This window comes from Stegastes partitus, unplaced genomic scaffold (assembly GCF_000690725.1).
Source record: "Stegastes partitus isolate 25-593 unplaced genomic scaffold, Stegastes_partitus-1.0.2 Scaffold20, whole genome shotgun sequence".
Classification (NCBI taxonomy): domain Eukaryota; kingdom Metazoa; phylum Chordata; class Actinopteri; family Pomacentridae; genus Stegastes; species Stegastes partitus.
In genome coordinates this window covers 329982-348523 of record NW_007577751.1, presented here as the reverse complement: position 1 = coordinate 348523, position 18542 = coordinate 329982, and the positions used below count along the sequence as shown (strand labels likewise).

Here is an 18542-nt window from a genome sequence, read left to right as displayed (position 1 = left end):
TTGGATTTTGCTCAACTTAGAAATTGAATAAACCGCTTTACTGAGCTTTTGATTTGAACTGTGCAGCTGGAGATTGGGGATTCACAGAGCATGTTATTTCCAGATTTCCTCTAGACGTGGGAACGTTGCATATCAAAATGATATTTTAGCAGCCTTGCAAAAGTTAATATGTAGGTTATACTGGATTTTCAAAAATGATTTTACCTCCAGCATAGACAACTTTCTTCCAGGCCTGAGACTCCAACACTCTGTCGTGGGGATAGAAGTTCTGGCTGATCATGAAAAGGATCATGGCCACTGCGATGACCCGCAGCACAACCATGTTTCCCCCCGACAGCAAAGAAGCGCTGGCCAGGATGGCTGACGAGTAGATGCAGGGCAGGCCGCGATACATAAAGGGGATCCCTGTGCGTTGAAAAAAAAACATAGTTAAATTCACGTGTGAGTAAAATGACTGGAAAAAATGAAAAGGACGGCATACAATTACATTTTAGAACTCACCGCTTGAAAAGAAACAAAGGCGGACGAACACAGATAGGACATAACACATGCACAGGACGTTGTCCAGCAGGTCAGATGTCCTCAGGAGCAATGATGTGGCAATCCCAAAGGTCGTGAAGTCAGCAAAGTCATCCAGCTTTGCACCTGAATGTGAAAAATTAAGGCATTAATTAGGACCTCCCGGGTGATATTTTTTTTTACCAAATAAGGCTACTATTACATTACTTTCATTCAAGCAGCAGCTTTGTCAAGTGTTTATGTTCTTTAAAGCCACTTCAGATACATTAACATCCCTCCAGAATGCTGACATGTGACGCCATTGTGGTGCATGTATCTGCAAAAATCTCAAAGTGGAAATTTCAGTGTCAGCCCGACAGGCAGACATTCTATAAACAACATTCTCCACTGCCTTATCTCTTTATCCCTCAGGAGCACGAAGCATGTTTTCAGCGGTTGAGGACGAGGTGATTCGGGGCATGGCTCCAGTGAACGAGGTGGAATTCCACAGCCTAGGGTCAACAATTTTAGCAATTTCAGATATGCACAGAACCCAAAGCAACGGGATAAAACAGACAATTGAAGCGTGATCCCGTGGAATTAGTCTGCTTAATCAGAAAGTGATTGTTCATTTGACAAAATACGCAGGGGTGGGGGGGCACAACAACATTCACCTGCAAAGTCATGCAGAAAAAGCCTATCGAGACACAAAGCCCCCTGAAATGTGCCGCCAACAATGTATTGTGATGCACCTGGGAGCTATTTTGGGCTTCTGAGAAAATGTGAACTTGCACACTGGACGCAATATTGAAGGGATTCGTACCTCCAGATTTGTTATGTGTGGAATAGCGAACTTTAGAAAGCAAGTCACTGTGTTTTTAAATTGCAGTGTCATTGCACTGTGTGTTATGGGGGACAACAAAGGGGATGTGATGCAATTTACACTCAAACCCTGAAACCCGAAGCTAACAAGTATATGAATCTACAGGTCTTCAGAATGTGGAAGTCACTTAAAGATAGTAATCTAACAAAGCTCAAATTGCACTATGTAAAATATGCATGATTCTTCTCTTGGAAACTTTGTAAGACTAACCAGAGTTTTTTCAATAGCAGAGTTTTCTTTTACTGGTTCCCTTTGTTAATGACTTTGTGCGGCCAAATTAGAAAAGTCCACACAAAAGCCTGTGCAGCAAGTCCTGCCAACACCCCGGCTGAAGTTTATCTTTGGTAAGAGCTATTGACCACAACATTCCACTTACCCAGTGCAGAGCAGGCATCGAGTCGCCTGGCAACTGCTCCATCTGCCAAATCCAGCAGGTAGCCAATCAGAACGAGCCAACATGCGGCATGATGGTGCCTGAACAAAACATCTGAGTGTTAGGTTGAGCTATTTGATGACAGCAACCCATTTCACGGGTAAAGTTTGTGCCAAAAAGGCTGAAACTAGTGCTGGTTGGATTTGTTGCAAATAAGGTTAAACAACTGGCTTTCTCTCACTGAGAACGCTGTCTTTGGGTTGGGTTTTTTACTTAGGTGAGTCCGTCTGGTAAAGACAGAAACGTATGTTGACCCTGGAGGACAAACCACAACAAATGAATAACTTAATATAATAAAAAACACTTTTTTTCCTGATTTGGTACAATGTTTGTGAAATGTTCCTTTATCGTGCTGTCTTTTGGCCCTCAGGTTCACCATAATTCCAAAAGTTTGGTTTTTGATGCACTAGTAACATATATTTCCACATCCGCCCCCACAGTGATTCATAGCTATAGATTTTGTTCATGCTGTAGCTGAGCCTGACTAGTAAAATCCATTAATGGTGTTTTCACTCACCCATTAAGGCTGCTGAGAATGGAGGCCATGCCCATGACCATGTTGGCAACCGACAGAGCATTTGCTGCATTTTTACGCGCAAACTCCTTGATCTGAAGTCCCGTGGACTGATCACTCAGAAAGAGCTTGTTGGTACACTGGAAGAGACCTGAGAGGAAACCGGCAACAGCAGTTAGTAGTTGTCTCTCTTAGGCAAATAACCTCTGCTCTGGTTTAAGACAAAAGCTAAACCTCTGCTATTGTCCGATGACCACATCAGTTGACCTTTAAATGCATGTGTCTCAATGGGAATAGTTCACTAACTATGTAGCTTAGTTTGAGTTAATATGTTGGATTAAAAGGAGAAATGCGTAAAAGTTCTGAAAGAAATCTTAATTTCTTAGGAATACTGAAGACAATATAATGGTCATTCATACTGCATCACATATTGTTTTTTTTTTTTTTTTTATTGCAAGCAAAATATTACTCCAAATCTGACTCCCCCGTCTTATGTAAAAGAAATATCACTTACCAAGACGTATGTTTATTGGATGGAGACCAACCTTACGATACATTCATCCATTTTCAGATCGCTAAAATGCATTTGTTACCATCATTCATTCAGTCAGGTGTGTGCAGCCTACAGCATGCAACATTATCTGCTGTTACATTATCAGTTATAACTATGAAATAATCATATTATACATATTTTACAAAAAGAAAACAGCCACAGTGACATGCAATAAATGTCAGCATTAACATGTGAAGTGTTAGCACTCAAATGTGATCTTAGAAGGGGTCAAACGCACACAGACACTGGTGTGGGGAGCAATCTATGAACACTTAGGGGATGACCACATACACCACTGGCTACAGTGAGAGTGTGTTGAAACCTACTGCATTGATGCATACCAGACATGAGATCAATTAGCCTGTTAACTCTGATCGAACAAAGTGACCTGAAACAAGGACAATGCAGCGGCACTAGCATAAGCTAACTGTTCCAATCTACACCGCAGCCCGTGCTTTAATGGAGACTGTGGCACTGGGATAATTCTACAACCTCACCTGGTTTTCTTGTTGAAATCACACAAAGTTTGTTTTTAAATGCTAAACTGTGTTGAGTTTAATCGTCTGTATATTTTAGCTATTACGGTGCTGTGAAAAAGTAGATAATTTCCTCCTGATTACGTCTACTTTTGTGTATATTTCACACTAAACTGAGTTTACCATCAAACAAAGGCAACCTGAGCAACCATGAAACACAAGTTGTAAATGATAATTGTATGTATTGAAACAGAAAGTATATTATACTGTATTTATATAGTGTAACCATACTAATCGACATCAGACACTCCTATGAGTTGCAGATAAACACCCTAAATAACAATACAGCTTCATTATTTATGTTGAAAATCAAGCTCTACAAATGTGAAAAAAAAACCCTGTGAAAAGTAATTTAACTAAATAAAATACAAAGAAAAAAGTAAAATGGCTGATCTCAAGGCATCACTGTAATGTATGTAATAATATTCTTAGCTGCCTAAATCAATTTTTGTTTAATTCAAATAGTCAAGTTTTGGTAATTCTTGTTTCTTGCTTCAACAAATTAATCAGATTGTAAGGTTTGTTTTTTTTATATTGTATTTAGTAAAAACAACAACAACAAATAAAACAAAAAACACAGTACACTACTGTTAGAATCTGGCTGCATTTTACTGTGTTTTTATCACAGTGTTGGGATTTCTAATTTGCTGCAACAGTTTGAGCTTCAACTCACAGAATGATGACCTGATGTTCTCCCTTAAAATGTTCTCTCAGGACATTTTTCCCCCCCTAAATTATGGCAAAATGCTCTGACTGAGGCCACAAAGCGTGTCCACAACATGATACTGCCACCTCCATGCTTGACCTCAGGTATAGTGTCCTTTTTGTGAAATCCTTTGTTTGATTTGCACTGAATAAAACAGGATCCCTGTCTTATCAGCTGTAAAACAAACAAACAAACAAACAAAAACATTCTTCCAAAAATTCTGAGTGCCAATGAGATGTTCAGACAAACTTTACTGTTATTCTGCGTTAACAGTGCTTTTCATTTTACCCCTCTCCCATTGATGCAGTTTGTGCCCTGATAGTGGAGGCATTAACACCTGAAAAAGAAACCGAGGTGAGATAGGCTTTTGGATATTTTCCCTGAATCTCTTATGACTAGATGAACTGTCACCATGCTTTTGGATTAATTTGGGAAGCAGGGCTACCTTAAGAAACGCTCACTATTGTTCTAAGTCTTCTCCATTTGTGGATAATGACTCTCACTCTCTCAGTTTGTTTTGACTATGGCATGATTTTCTACTGGTGAAACCTTCTCGTCAACGTCATGCTTCTGGGAACTGTCAAAGTGATGCTTTGACTAAACAGAGCTGCTAATAATTATAACCAGGTGTTTCTAGTTTGGCTGCAACCAGTATAGTTTGGTTGTTTTATGAGTTTTATAATTATAATATTTTACACAGGTCTAGTTAGATAACTTTAAAAAAAAACAAAAAAAACAATTATCATTTAAAACTTGTATTTGCGTTTATGCAAATTTTCTTTGCTCTACATTAAATTGTGTTTGATTATCTGACCCCATTTAGTACACACAGAAATAGGAGAAATCACAGCACTGCATCTTTGCTGAAACAACAGTTAGTAAAAGTTGCACTTGTAGCTTGATTTGTTTTCTTGTAGTGAGGGAAAAAATGTACAGTATGAACAATAATAAAAGCTACATTCACTATCTTAGTCAGCAAGATGAAATGACGCTGCCTCCTTCCAGCCAAAAGCTGCTCCGACAAATCTGTGATGTTTTATAATTAATCCAAACAAAGAAATCTGTGTTTTCTATCAGCCTTCTCCATTTGTGAGCTCATTCTTTTGTCTCAAGTCATAGTGCTGTCCAAGACAGTATGCGTAGATAATGACCTGCAAAATTTAATTATCTTTAAATGTTGCAGTAGCAACCCTTTAAGTGTTTTTCACCCTGAACTTCCTGTGATTCCAAAGCCAGGCGAGTTCAAGAGACTCTTCATCTGAAAGAAAACAGCGTATGAGACACAGCAGAAAGCCAACAATAACTTGCACTTTTACTTGACAGCATGCGTTTTACTTCTCATGTCTGACTTCAACAAAAGTTACAACCTGGCATTTGATCTAGAAAAACACAGCACTTCAATGCAGGTAGCATTCTGCATTTCATCTCAAAATCATGTCATTGCCAAGTATGCCAGAAGAAAAATAATCAGGTTCATGAAGTGTTGTCACGGTAAATAGCATTAGAGAGCCACACATGCAGCTCATGTGTCTCAAAGTCTGTGTTGTTCTTACAGTCAAGTTTCACTTAATGCACTGTCTTGGTTGCTAATAAAAAGAGGATGAGGCCAGAGCCAGACACACTGTCAATTTCAAGCAGGTCTCTATTTCTGGGTTGCTGCCTAATGAGTGCAAAGCATGATGGGAAGGCCCTTGTTATGTAATACCCTGCTATGTTACCTGGTAACAACTAAAAAGACTAAATGAAAAACAAGGAAAACTCACAAACTCCCAATTCACAACAGGGATTGTCCCAAGTGAACTTACTGAAACACTCTTCACTATTTACATTTTAGAGCTAACTGTGTTCTGGAATAATGACAATTACAATCTTTTAAAAAGAAAGAAAGAAAGAAAGAAAGAAAGAAAGAAAAACAGTTATAGGTGATTTAATCCTATATATTCTATCGGATGCAATTTCTAAATGTGTTATCTTTAGTCAAACTGCAAAGACTCTATTCGGTATACTTTTAAGTGTGAAGTTATGATGAACTAATTATTTCAGAATTCACAACTTGGACAACATGTTAAAGGTGTCTTAAATACATTTGTATTTATGGTTGATTTTACAGATTTAAATATTTATCCTTCTGTGTTTTGTCCAGGTATCATTATAAACTAAATCAGCACATCAATGGGTGTTTTACGGCCCAATTTGATCCAAGTAGATCTCAGTTTTAAAACCTGGCACCAGTGCCCATGCAGGTGTACAGTAATCCAGATTATGGGATTGAAAATGAGTACCTACCAGAGGAGGGAGTCAGGAGGATCATGATTGTCTCTGGCAACCAGCACAGAAGCTGAAAAAAAATGCTTGCATTACATATACACAAGTGTACTGTAGCCATAAATGTAAACCCTTTACAGCCTAATAGATCCATTAAGGCTAACCAAATGAAAATGTTCTATATTCATTTTCATCCCACAAATGCTGCTTAATAAGATTTTAAGTAACCAGTTTTGGTAACCATATGGATACACATGAAGCTTAAAGCTGCTGTTGGGAGTTGTAAATATGTGCCCTTTAAGAAAATGATTCTAAAAGTAACGTTAAAAACAAACAAACAAAACCCTCTGACCTCGCCATGCCCGATCAGCTGTTTATTTAGCTTTTAGGTCGAAATCCTGCGCGCAATTACGCATCTTGGTTGCTATTCTGGTTTTCATTAATTGCTAAAAGCGTGCTAATAAAATCTCCACTACAACACATTGTTCGAAGCACAACTGAACCATCTTTTTTTTTTTGTAAATCTTGACTGTGCGCGAGTAGTTCACCCTCCACAGCTGCTCAGCGGGGGGCTTAATGCGCACCGCTCTATCCTCAGCACCAGTCCTCAGTGCGTTTCTACAGCTACATCTGTCCCTGTATAAATGCATCCACAGAGGCAGAAGAATCAAAAAGAACAAAAGAAAGAAGCTGATCTTAAGAAACAGGTGAATATTTGTCGCTGTCCAACAGTCCAGTATCTTTATGAAGAGGCAGGAGCAAGGGGCGCAACTGCGTCACAACCAAATGATCCAAAAAGTGCAAAGCGAGCCGATACTGCGCTCTAAAGTACTTATTCAGCGTTGATGTAACGATGCCGCACAAAGAGCTTCTCATCTTACCTGACAGGAGCTCCACAGAATACTAAATCTACACGGATCAGAGGATGGAGACGTCTAAGCGCGCACGTACACACCGAATCTCACTTTTTTTTTTTTTTTACGCAGAGTTCTGTTTTGTCTGATGACTGACTTGTGTGTCTCCGCTGTCAAAGTGATAAACACAACATTAGGCCGGTTACCTGTCAGCTTCACAGCCGCACTTCCAGAGCGTCCTTTTAAAGAGCAACATAAACCTGCTGGAATATTCCACAGGATGTGACGCCACCGCTGCTTCGAGTTTTTTGTGAATTTGGCGATACAGTTGGTTGGTTCGGTGATGGACATCGCGTTCATGGGCTTAATACTCACACACAGTGCAAAGATGTTTGCGGACTGAAGGAGTTATAGCCACAGAAAGCGCAATGCAAATAATAACAAAAATATCAATCCATCATTTCTTTAATGCGTAATATCAAGCTGTCCACATAAACAGCATGGACATGTCAGAGCAATGCAGAAAGCTGGTATTACACGAAAAGTAGATAGGAAAAGGTACATTTCTTATTTGAATGTTAACAGTTAAGTTCAATAAAACAGATAAATGACGCTTAAGTTCCTGTTAAATATGATTGTATTGTATTAGACTGTACACACACACACACATCATTTTACTGGTGGGTGGAAATCAAAAGAAGTGTCAGGGAACAGGGAGTAAAAGAACCAAAATACAGACACTAACACGTTAAAGCAAAAGGTGATAGAAAACAGCAAACCACAAAAATAAAACGCCTAGGGAGCTGGCAAGAGTAATCAAAAATCCAACAACAAGATAAACAAAAGCATTAAAAAAAACACACACACAAAAGAAAATCGAGCAACTGGCGAAGAACATGAGGGAAATGATGAGTATGTATACACTGGAGAATGGAAGACACTTGCTCACAGGTGGAACATTAGCGCAGGCAGGTGATTAACAGACGGGAAAGCAGACAAAACAAAATAAAAGAGTCTTAAAAACAGGCAGAGACAGTCTGGAGAAGGGCCCAAAGGCAGAGGAAACTGGCAGGTGGCCAGCAGTGAGACAGGGCCACATGGACCTGTCTCACTGCTCGCCACCGGTGTCTGGGGCTACAAATCTGGAAGAGGGCAACATCTGCAGCCTCTGGACCAGAGGGAGTGCCAGCTGACGCTAGGGCAGCCTCACGACCGAGAAAAATGTCAGCTGTCCATGATGAGGCCCTGGACTTAGCATTGATAGACCCAGAGGGCACACCCCACCTGTTGCGGCCCTCTTGGATGTGGGAACCAGGGCAGGAAAAGAATAGAAGACCTTCTCAGACGCAGGAGCAGGTTCGGCTATGACTGTGTTGACCATCGAAAAAACAGGAACAGATAAGTTATCCTTGATTCTTTGAGATGCAGCAACAGAAAAAAGAACAGACCAGGCATCAGCAACCCTCTCAGACGCAGGGACAGATGAGGTGCTGGCAACCCTCTCAGATGCCACACTGGTTGACTGGCACCTCCACAGCGCTGGGGAGCGGTGAGGCCGCATAATTCTGAAAAGTCTTCCAGAAGGTGGCTCCTCAGAATCTTGGAGAGCAGGACCAGCCAGGCAGCTTGGTGGTTCAGTGTTGGCTGACTGGTCAACCAGCTGGGGGTTAGTGGCCCAGGGGGGGGGGTTGTCCAGCACTAGAGCAGATGGATTCATCAAGTATGGTCCGCTTGGTTTTTCTCAGTTCATCAGTTTGAGATAAAATTTTGTGCCATGCCTGTTGGTTTAAAAGGTGGAGCCTGTGGTAAATTGTAACCTTAAAGTCTGTAATAGCCCTTAACTTGCCTGTCTATGGGACCTTGAATTCAAACTAAAGTGTACAAAACAGGTCTCACCTCACCAAGACTCTCTGATCGGAAATTGTGTCTGCTAGTTCCATTTCTGGCCAGTTTGTTCTGTCAGGGATCAGTAAGCAAAAGGACCTAAATGCAGACACTAGCAACAGGTGTTAATGGGGGAAAAAGGCAAACCTTTAATTCAAAAGCTGATACTAAACAACAAACCACAATCCAGATAAACAAAGGCATGAGGAGCTGGCAAGAGTTAATCAAAAATATAAAAGAAAACAAAAGCTTCAATCAATTGGTGTGGAACAAAGATCTCATCTTAGCATAGCTTTGATTGTACTTTATGATCATTTTTATATTACTGACTTTAATGATTTGACAAGCAAAGGTTTCACAATCGTTCAAAATATGCTCTTTAAGAATCAAGTTCTAAATATTTGAAGGCTCATTTAAAATACATTTAACATGTTCTCTCTGACTTTTGAATATATTGCCTTGTCACAGTGGCAACAGTGAAATATTGCATACTAATCAGAATGTTTGAATTGCAATGTCTAGTTTTTCAGAAAATGCAAATTTGAACTTTTAAACATTACCACAATGATTGAGGTAAAACCCAACTTAACAGAAAAGCAACATTTTCTGTTAAAAAATGTATTGTGACAGGAATGACAAAATTAACACTGGTGTTTTTTTTTGTTGTTTTCATCATTGAGACACAGTTGTTTTTTCAGAGCTACTACAATCTAACCTTAAATACATTTTTTTTCCCTAAAAAACACTTTTCTTGAAAATCCACCCTGGGGACAGAAAAACTCCCTTAATTGAAGAATCACCCATATACACTGGCACACGGTAGACAATCACACGCATGTGTAGCGAGACGAGAGTTAGAACCCTCAACAGCAAATGCCAAAACAGTAAATAAATGAAACAAAAACTAAGAGAAGGAGTCGGATGTGACAAGGAGTGGTTTCGAGGTATGTTGATGTAATCTGACCAACAGAATCAGCCTTTGTGGGTTTCCCTAGACTGTGGGTGAAGATGGCCCTTTTTAAGATTTAAATTTAATTTTCAAAAAAAAAGTTTGCATTTTAGCCTCTAAATTATTTCCCTTAACCATATTTCAGACATTGTTCTTAAGGGGAGTGTCTCCGCTAGTCAAACCTATCTTTTATTCTTTTTTTTTATGAGTCAGAACAAAAGCTGTAGACGTAAAACAGTATGGACACATTAAAAGCAATACAGACAACTTTTGTTATGGTCTTTGCTAGAATAGTAATGAAAGGGCTAAAGTTCATGTTATTTGAATGTTAAGAATAAAGATCAAGAGGACAGTTGAACGACACTGTCAAATATGACTCTATGAGACATTTTTATTGCTCGTAATATTTTGTATATTCATTAACAAGCTGTCCAGAACAAGGATGGAGAACAGCTTACATGGTAGGACACGAGTGCAATTTGTTCTTGTCATGTTATTACATAAGAAATGCATAGTGTTTTGACAATATTTACCGATTTGCAGTGGTGACAGAAGTGTTCAGATTCTTTCCCTAAGCAATGTAAAAACACTCAATTACAGGTAAAGCTTGTGTGTGATGAATCCTACTTAAAAACATATTGAAAACAAAATGTTAGACAGCATTAAAGTAAAAGTGTGGGTTTGGTCCCTCTAACTGATATATATATGACACCATGTTGTTGTTGTAGCTGCTGGACATTTGAAGTAGTTTACAGACCGTTTTATACACAGAAACAGCAGATAAATCTAAGGTGTCATCAGATGATTAATGGGAGAGAAGAGGACAAAGAACAAAGTTCTGATTCACAAATCTGTGCAAATTTGAACATTTCTTGAGAGTTTAGAATGAAAAAACAACATTTGGTGGAGTTGTTAAATTATCTACACACTGGTTCTGTAAAGACTTTGGCAGATTAAAAGTAATTAACTGTTAACAATGTGTTGTATTTTAAGAGCTTGTTATATTAACCACTAGTCAAAATCCTCATGCTCAATAGTAAACTTTCCAATGAATGTAATAGATCACAAAGTGCAATATTTTACTCAGAAATGTAGTGGACACATAAAGCTGCATAAAATGGAAATGACCAAGTAATGTACAGACATCCCACTGAAGTACCATAATTGAGCAAATGTACTCAGCTACGTCCCACCACTGTCTCTTTTCCAGAGCAAAGACAAAAATCATATGAAAAAAAAGCTTAGCAAATTACCAAACCATTTTCACAGCACCTCTGCATAAAGAATAAGCAGTCTTTACTGAGCATGGAATATTAATGATAAAACACAACTGAGTGTAACTTTTTTTTTTGTTTTCTGTTGTTGTGCCTTTTGGCTACAACAGACTAATGCACACATCCGTGGTGTTCTCCTGAAACAGTAAAGCTCTGACCAAGGTCCAAGTCATTGTTAGTAAAAAGCAGATCTGGCAGTGCTTTCTGAATTTAATTTCTCATTCATAGTTAAGCATTTATGTAGTTAAGATGTACCTTGACTGAGAATGCAAACCTGTTTTGAGATAAACTGTACAACTCAAATTGTTATTGTTGACCTTAAAGCCCCAGTGTGACAGATGATGCAGTGGAATGGCAACTCTTAGCATGAGGATTAAGTCATTAACTAACATTCATTGACCAACATAAATGACACCTATGAAATCGTATTCAGCCCTCCAGCAAAGTGACAAAACCTCTGTTACCAGTATCAACTTTCCTGAACATTGTGAAGGCAATTTAAAAAAAAAAAAAAAAGTACTACATGTATCTGTATTAGGCACAGCCCATGTTTTACTGTGTACGTTTTGAAATGTTTGTTAAATACACTGTAAAATAGGCATCTGGAATAGGGCTGAAATTTGTTTTTAAAAAGGAAGGAAGGCTCAATGTGAGATTTTTGTTTTGAGTCTCAGAGTCACAATGTGATGCTGAGAGAATTCACAGCCATCCCTGTTTTTTCTTGTAATAATCCAAAGACTGCATGCTGACATTTAGTTATTAAGCGAAAACTCTGCTCGCAGGATTTGGAAATGATTTTATTGCAATTTCCATGCAAACATCATAAAGATGTATGATGCAACCCTAATTGCAATTACCTCAAGTGACCACAGACATGAAGCCTGGTAAATAATCAAACCTGGAGGCAAAGGATTTGACACTAGTTTCTTTTAAATGACAACATGCTTTTATTGACCCTTGAAGCTTCAGTAAAAATGCAGCTAGACTCTCCGTCTGCACGTTTCATCTCCGTTTGCTCAAATGATGTTTCCAGATCTGTTTCCTGACTTCATTAAGGTCCAGTTGGGATAGTCGGGGTTTTTCTGTGATGTCTTGATTTGTGTGTGTGCGCCTCTTTTTTTTCGCTTTGCATTTCCTTCATGACTGTACTGGCTAGGTTTGCTGTCAATTTCTGGATGGTATGTTCACTTTGGTTCTTAAGGGGATCAATAGTGAAATAATTCTGTTATCACGCCTAGCAGCTGGTTCTATACCAAAGGCATAAGCTGTTATGGGTGAGTCTGTGTTGTTTGCACCTCAGGGTGAAACAGGGATGGTTCCTGGGGCCTGTACTACAAAGCAGGATTTGGGGTTAGCGACGTAACGTCAGGTTTAATCCTGGGTTTTCAGTCCTACGACAGTGGTTCACTTCTTACCGGGGTACATCACCATGGTAACTTATGCTGAACGGCTGACCTGCTTCACAACAGGTTATGTTCGAGATTGAGATCACTGGGTATAAAAACACTGAAAATCAGTTCTCTCACATAAAACTTGGGAAGGAGTAGAAAACGAAGCAGTTCTCAACATAATGGTGTCACCATTTATAGAGACCTGCTACTTACTGAGGAGTGTGAATTGTGAGGGATCACTGAGGAGTGTGAGGGTTTTTCAGGACCGGCAAAACCCCTTAGTGCACCCTGACCAGGATCTCTATGAGTTCCTGTCTTCCTTCATTCATTTTTTTTTCCTGTTGGCTACAGGCGATGTCAAAGCTATTTCTTTTTTTTTTTTCCATATCAATATCACCCCATAACAGTAAACTTATTTTAGCATTAAAGCTTGTATTTATAGGATATGTGAATAAGCCTACGCTGCTATGAATTATGTTTTTCTGATTGTTCTTAATTTGTTCCCATGTCCTTTATACACCGCTTTCTTGCAGCTGAAAGTAAAAAAATGTCAGACATGGCACAAGTATATAAATTAAGCAACAAATTAATTAAAAGGATTCCTCAGATGTGCTTGTTGTCTGATACGTGCCTTCATGATGGAACAATGATCATATTTTATTACATTATAAACTAATAAACTTATGCATTCACACAGTCAGCAATTTTCTGCCAGCATTCCTTCCTGGCTTTGGTCACTGCAATGGTGCTGCTTTTTGCTCCAATGATGTTTTTATGCTCTACATATTTTGTAAAGATTATATTCTGCTCCTTGGCGGTAAAGTGAGCCGCTCTGCAGTCAGACTTGTCCGAAGTCGTGATTGGTCAGATTGCGATAACTCTGAGTTGATAACCACTGTCGTGTGACCAGTTATCCTGGGTGCGGTTGTTAGGGTGATTTAAGCCGGATCTCTGAGAGATATCCCGGGTATGTTGATCTAGCTGGTACAGGCCCCTGTAGTCTGAGATGCAAACAACACAGACACAACCATAACAGCTTTTGCCTTTGTTAGTGGAGCCAAGGCATAAGCTGTTGTGGGTGAGTCTTGACATTTTCTAAAACTCCCACACCATTTGTAGTATGCTCATCCCAAAATGCAAGGCAATATGTCTGCATCATTCAGGTCACAATGATCCTTGGAGCTTCAGTTAAAAGCAACTGTTAATCTTTGCAGATGTGTCACCTCTCATAGATATGTGAATGACACCTAGGTCAGAATCACAGCCCAAGAATTGGGTGCATTCACAGAATATAAACTCAGTGGGCCACAACATCAGGCTCAAAATGGAGGCTGTTGGGGAAAACAAACAGCCTTAAACAGTAAGACAGAGGCCTCAACATTACACAAACTCAGCAGTTCACCTGTATCTGAAGGATGGGACACTTCTTTGAGGGCAGTAGTGTCCACATTGTGGAAGACATTAGAGAGGAGTCTCAAAATATCCCAACTCAATAGACGGCGGCAAACATTTCATAAATCAACATCTTGTCTTTCAAGGTGCTACACACATCCTCGACTGAGAGTAATTCTACCCCGCACCCCAAAATAAAATTTTAAAAAAATTTGCATACAACCGATTTAATATGCTGAACAGAAAGTCAGTGGGCAAGTGAAGCGAACCTTGTAGTCCTGACAGTGGTTTCCACCAGGCTGTTCTGCATTCACACAGGCAAAGCCGGAAGTAGCGTCATATCTGCAAAATATACAATAAGTAAACTCTTAAAAGGGCACTGCATCAAATTATCAAATTTAGGATTAGTGTCACAAAGTCTAACCATTTCTTTACACTAAAACTAGTGTTGTAAATCAATGCTTCTTCCAGCTGAACTCACATAATTTATTGTAATTAATGTCTAGAGTAAATTGTTAGAATTTATGCAATTGCTTGTGGCACATGTTAAATCATCACCACCTTGAGAAAAATCCCTCACTTTAACGTGTTAGTGCAGACACCCGATGCAAAACTTGGTCGTTCAACACTCACACTTGAAAGACGTCACTGGTCTTGTGTGCAGGGACGCCAGACACAGTCATGGCTTCAATGGCCACAGGCTGAGAGCAGACCTCACTGGGATATACCATCTGCAGCTGGTGAAGAGTCTCATAGTCACCTTGCCCTGTGGGACTGTCCATGTTAAACCAACGTGTCCGGCAACCTGCCAAATGGTGAAAAACAGACACTGACATTTTCTGATTCCTACATTTTTACAGAAGTGTTGTATTTCAGAAGTTTATATATCTGCAAAGCTCATGTGCATAGTATATGCTTACTTTTAAGAAGACAAAAAAAAATGGTTCTTTTTAAAGCAAAATCACTTTTTGTATCAAAATGAAACCTATGTACATTAAAACTTACCCTGACAGAAATCTGAGGGGCAGGTCAATATCACTTGATAATCCTCACATTGTTTACTTTTCTGTTTTTCATTGATGCACGCAAATCCAAAAGTAACATCATAGCTGGAGTATAAAGAGCAAACAGTTTTGATTACAAAATGCTTTATAAGTGAATAGAAGTCCAATCTGCAGCAAACCTGTCTGTTTGACAATGAAGCAGCATGCTTACGAGAGGAAGGTGTCTCCAGTGTGATTAGCAGATATTCCACTAGTTGTCTTGGCCTCGATGCTGACTGGGTTGGCACAGACTTGACCAGGAAAGGTTTTCATTAGTTGAAGTATGGACTCCACATCACCTCCGTCTGACGGGGCATCACTGTTCATCCACTGTGTTCGACACTGCTCAGTCACTGTGTAGAGTTTGCAAACAGATACAAGTCTGCACAGGCAAAACTGAATTTCAGACGGAAAAACAATGTAAGCAGCCCGATAAAAAATTCAGGTGGGGGTTGGACGTCAGGGAAGGTGTGGTGTTGTCATGTCTAATCTTTGCCTATTTTTGCCTTTCACCCTTTGCCCTTCAATTTTTATATAAATGTATTGTTGCTTTCATATATATGATTGGATTTCGCATGATATAACACAGACAAAACACTGCTACAAAAGGAAAAAGAAATGCAAAACATTACACATATGAGGCATCTAGCTGGAGCTGATTAGCAACCCCCACTATAGTAGATACAGAAAATACTCATCTATTTATTTTCTATGCACACACTTGCTGTATAGGATCATTGTGGTCACTGTAACCAGTCCCACACCAACACACCTATGGACACTTTACAGTTTTTAGAATCAGAAACACTTTATTCATCCACGAGGGGAAATTACTAAACTTTACTGCACTTGATCAAACCTGCATGTCTTTGAATACCTGAGAGAAAAGTAAAGACATTTACCTTGACAGAACTCTTTGGGACATGTAAACCTCACTTTGTAATCCTCACAACTCCTTCCATGGTCTGCATTGACACAGGCAAACCCATAGGTGGCATCATAACTGCAAGAAAGAAGAAGAATACAAAGGTGAGCAAGTGAAGCCTGTCCACCATCCATTTACTGGTAATTTTCCATACTAGCTGCTATTATTAACCTCACTTTAAAAACTGATCCGAGTTGTTGGACGCAGGTTCTCCAGAGACAGTCTGGACCTCGATGGCTATTGGCTGAGGGCAGATCTCCCTCGGGTAAATGCTGAGGAGGTCACTGAGGACCTCGTAGTCTCCATTGGCTGTAGGATCATCATGATCAAACCAATCAGTCCTGCACTCTATGAATCAAAGAAAAACACGAAAATATATGTTTTTCCCAAAAACAAATTAAGGTTATATCATTTTTATTTATTTATTTTTGCTATTTTGTTTCACAAACCTGAGCAGAACTGTCCTGTGCAGGTGAACTTGACCTTGAAATCGTCACACTGTCTCGATTTCTGTTCTGAGTTGAGGCATAAGAGGCCCTCTGATGCACTGTATCTGTAAAACACAGTCCCATCTGCAAGTTACACTGCATTTCACCATTGCCAAGAAAAAAGAAATGTTTACTGTGGTATTAGCTACCTAAACTGAACACTGTAAGTAGTTTACTCTTTTATTTTATCATTTTTAAAAGGAAGTACATTGTGTGTGTATATTGACTCAAATATACACAAGTCTATATGTTGAATGTGCATTTTCATTACCATATGCAATTCATTTGACAAGATATTGCAAGTTATAACATTTTAAGCTCAAAATAGGTTAAATGCAAACAAGATTTGAGTGTTTCTGCCCCATGCTGAATGTTTAAACATGTTTTGTGTTTTATTTTCAAGTAATGAACGAAGAAACTGTGCATTTGTTTGCTACAAGACAATGCCAACTTATATTGTATATTGGGGACATATGCTGATATGTATGAACTAAAGTTGTAATGTCATGATAAGTTTTGTTTTTTTGAAAGCTCTAAAAATGATTATGGCTCTGTTTAAATTTTATCATTTTAAATATGGACCAGCAGTTAAGTTAAAATTATAATATATGGTTTGTAAAGAATGAAAACAGACAGTTGTCAGACATGTTAGACTCACTATATGCACACAATCCTGAGTTCAGTATTAGAAAATGTTCATTCTTTACATGTGGAAGGTGCTCCCACTGTGCTGGGACTTGATCCCAGATACTGTCTGAGCTTCAATATCCACTGGGTTGGAGCAGATTCTTGTCTGATGCTTCCTCCTCAAGTCAGTCAAGAGCTCTGAGTCTCCTTCTCTTGAAACATCTCCTTCGTCAAACCAGGCTGTCTTGCAGGCTGGAGAAGGGGAGAGTTAGATTTTAGGCAATTTGCCGAGAACTGAGGCTTCTTTTGTCAGTCGATTTAAGCAAATAGTGCAGGACTTACTTTCCAATGTAGTGGCAAATACGTTCAGGTCTAGAGGAAGAAGAAATAATTTAAAACTTTAATTTTGTTCGTTTGCTGTGCTTAAATCATTTTGTGTATGAAAATACTAATTTTAATACCTGCTATGAGAAGACACCAAACTGCAATACTCTAGAATCACAAAGGTTAAAAAAAAAGGGACATCACAAAGCTTGCAAAAAAAATGAAATATACAAATCACATGAAAATAAACAAAGGTTACCTTAAAGAACAACATGATTCCCTATTTGGTAATCTTAAAGGAAAGAAAATGCATTAAAACACATGCACTGCAACTTTTCATTGTATCATTGGATTAAAAGTACTTTTCTTTAACTTTTTTACTCACAGTTCTGAGTTCATATGAAGACGTGTCTGGTCTTTGGACCCATACAGCATGTGGGTCATGGGAATAATATGGTAACGACGAGGCAGAGGCTTGTCTTTTTCCACTTCATCACCTTTTCATCCAACATCCCACCTATAGGTTTGGTCCCCTGTGGGTTTTGTGGCGTCTGTATTTCTGCTCCACCCACAGAGGTTGACCCTGATAGTGTTCCTCAGTAATCAGTAACATGTAATTAGGCAGAAAGTAGCTGCACTGAAACATCTTCTCTTCACTACAGAGCTGTGTTACTCAAGAAGGTAATGTCTCTACCTGAGTTTTACTGACGCTGGACTAAGTGTACTCAGCAAAAAGTCCAGTGTTAAACTAACTCCCACAGAGTTGATTTCAAGACTGTTTCAGGGTTTGTATTAGTTCCACATAGGGCTGCACGATTATGGCCAAAATGACAATCACGACTATTTGTTGATTTTAACCAAAACAAATTTTATTGTTTTACAGACTTATTATAACTGTTTTTACATCCATATATTGTGTTACATTCCTGCTAATGTACAAATATGTGCTTAAAATTAAAATAGGTCCTCTTTTTCTCCAAAATTCAGTGAAACTCCTTAAAGA

General features: G+C 39.0%; 1 protein-coding gene across 1 annotated transcript in view; it reads right to left on the bottom strand.

Annotated features, from left to right (window-relative positions):
- tmem269 (transmembrane protein 269) overlaps nt 1-6434 on the bottom strand; it is a 7514-nt gene extending 1080 nt beyond the window's left edge. Inside the window, exons 1-5 of the mRNA XM_008293258.1 lie at nt 6410-6434; nt 2332-2479; nt 1758-1855; nt 502-645; nt 205-405 (exon numbers count right to left, since the gene is read on the bottom strand). Coding sequence (XP_008291480.1) covers nt 205-405; nt 502-645; nt 1758-1855; nt 2332-2479; nt 6410-6434 — 616 coding nt within the window. The remainder of the gene's footprint in view (nt 1-204; nt 406-501; nt 646-1757; nt 1856-2331; nt 2480-6409) is intronic.
- Between the last annotated feature and the right edge of the window lie 12108 nt (nt 6435-18542).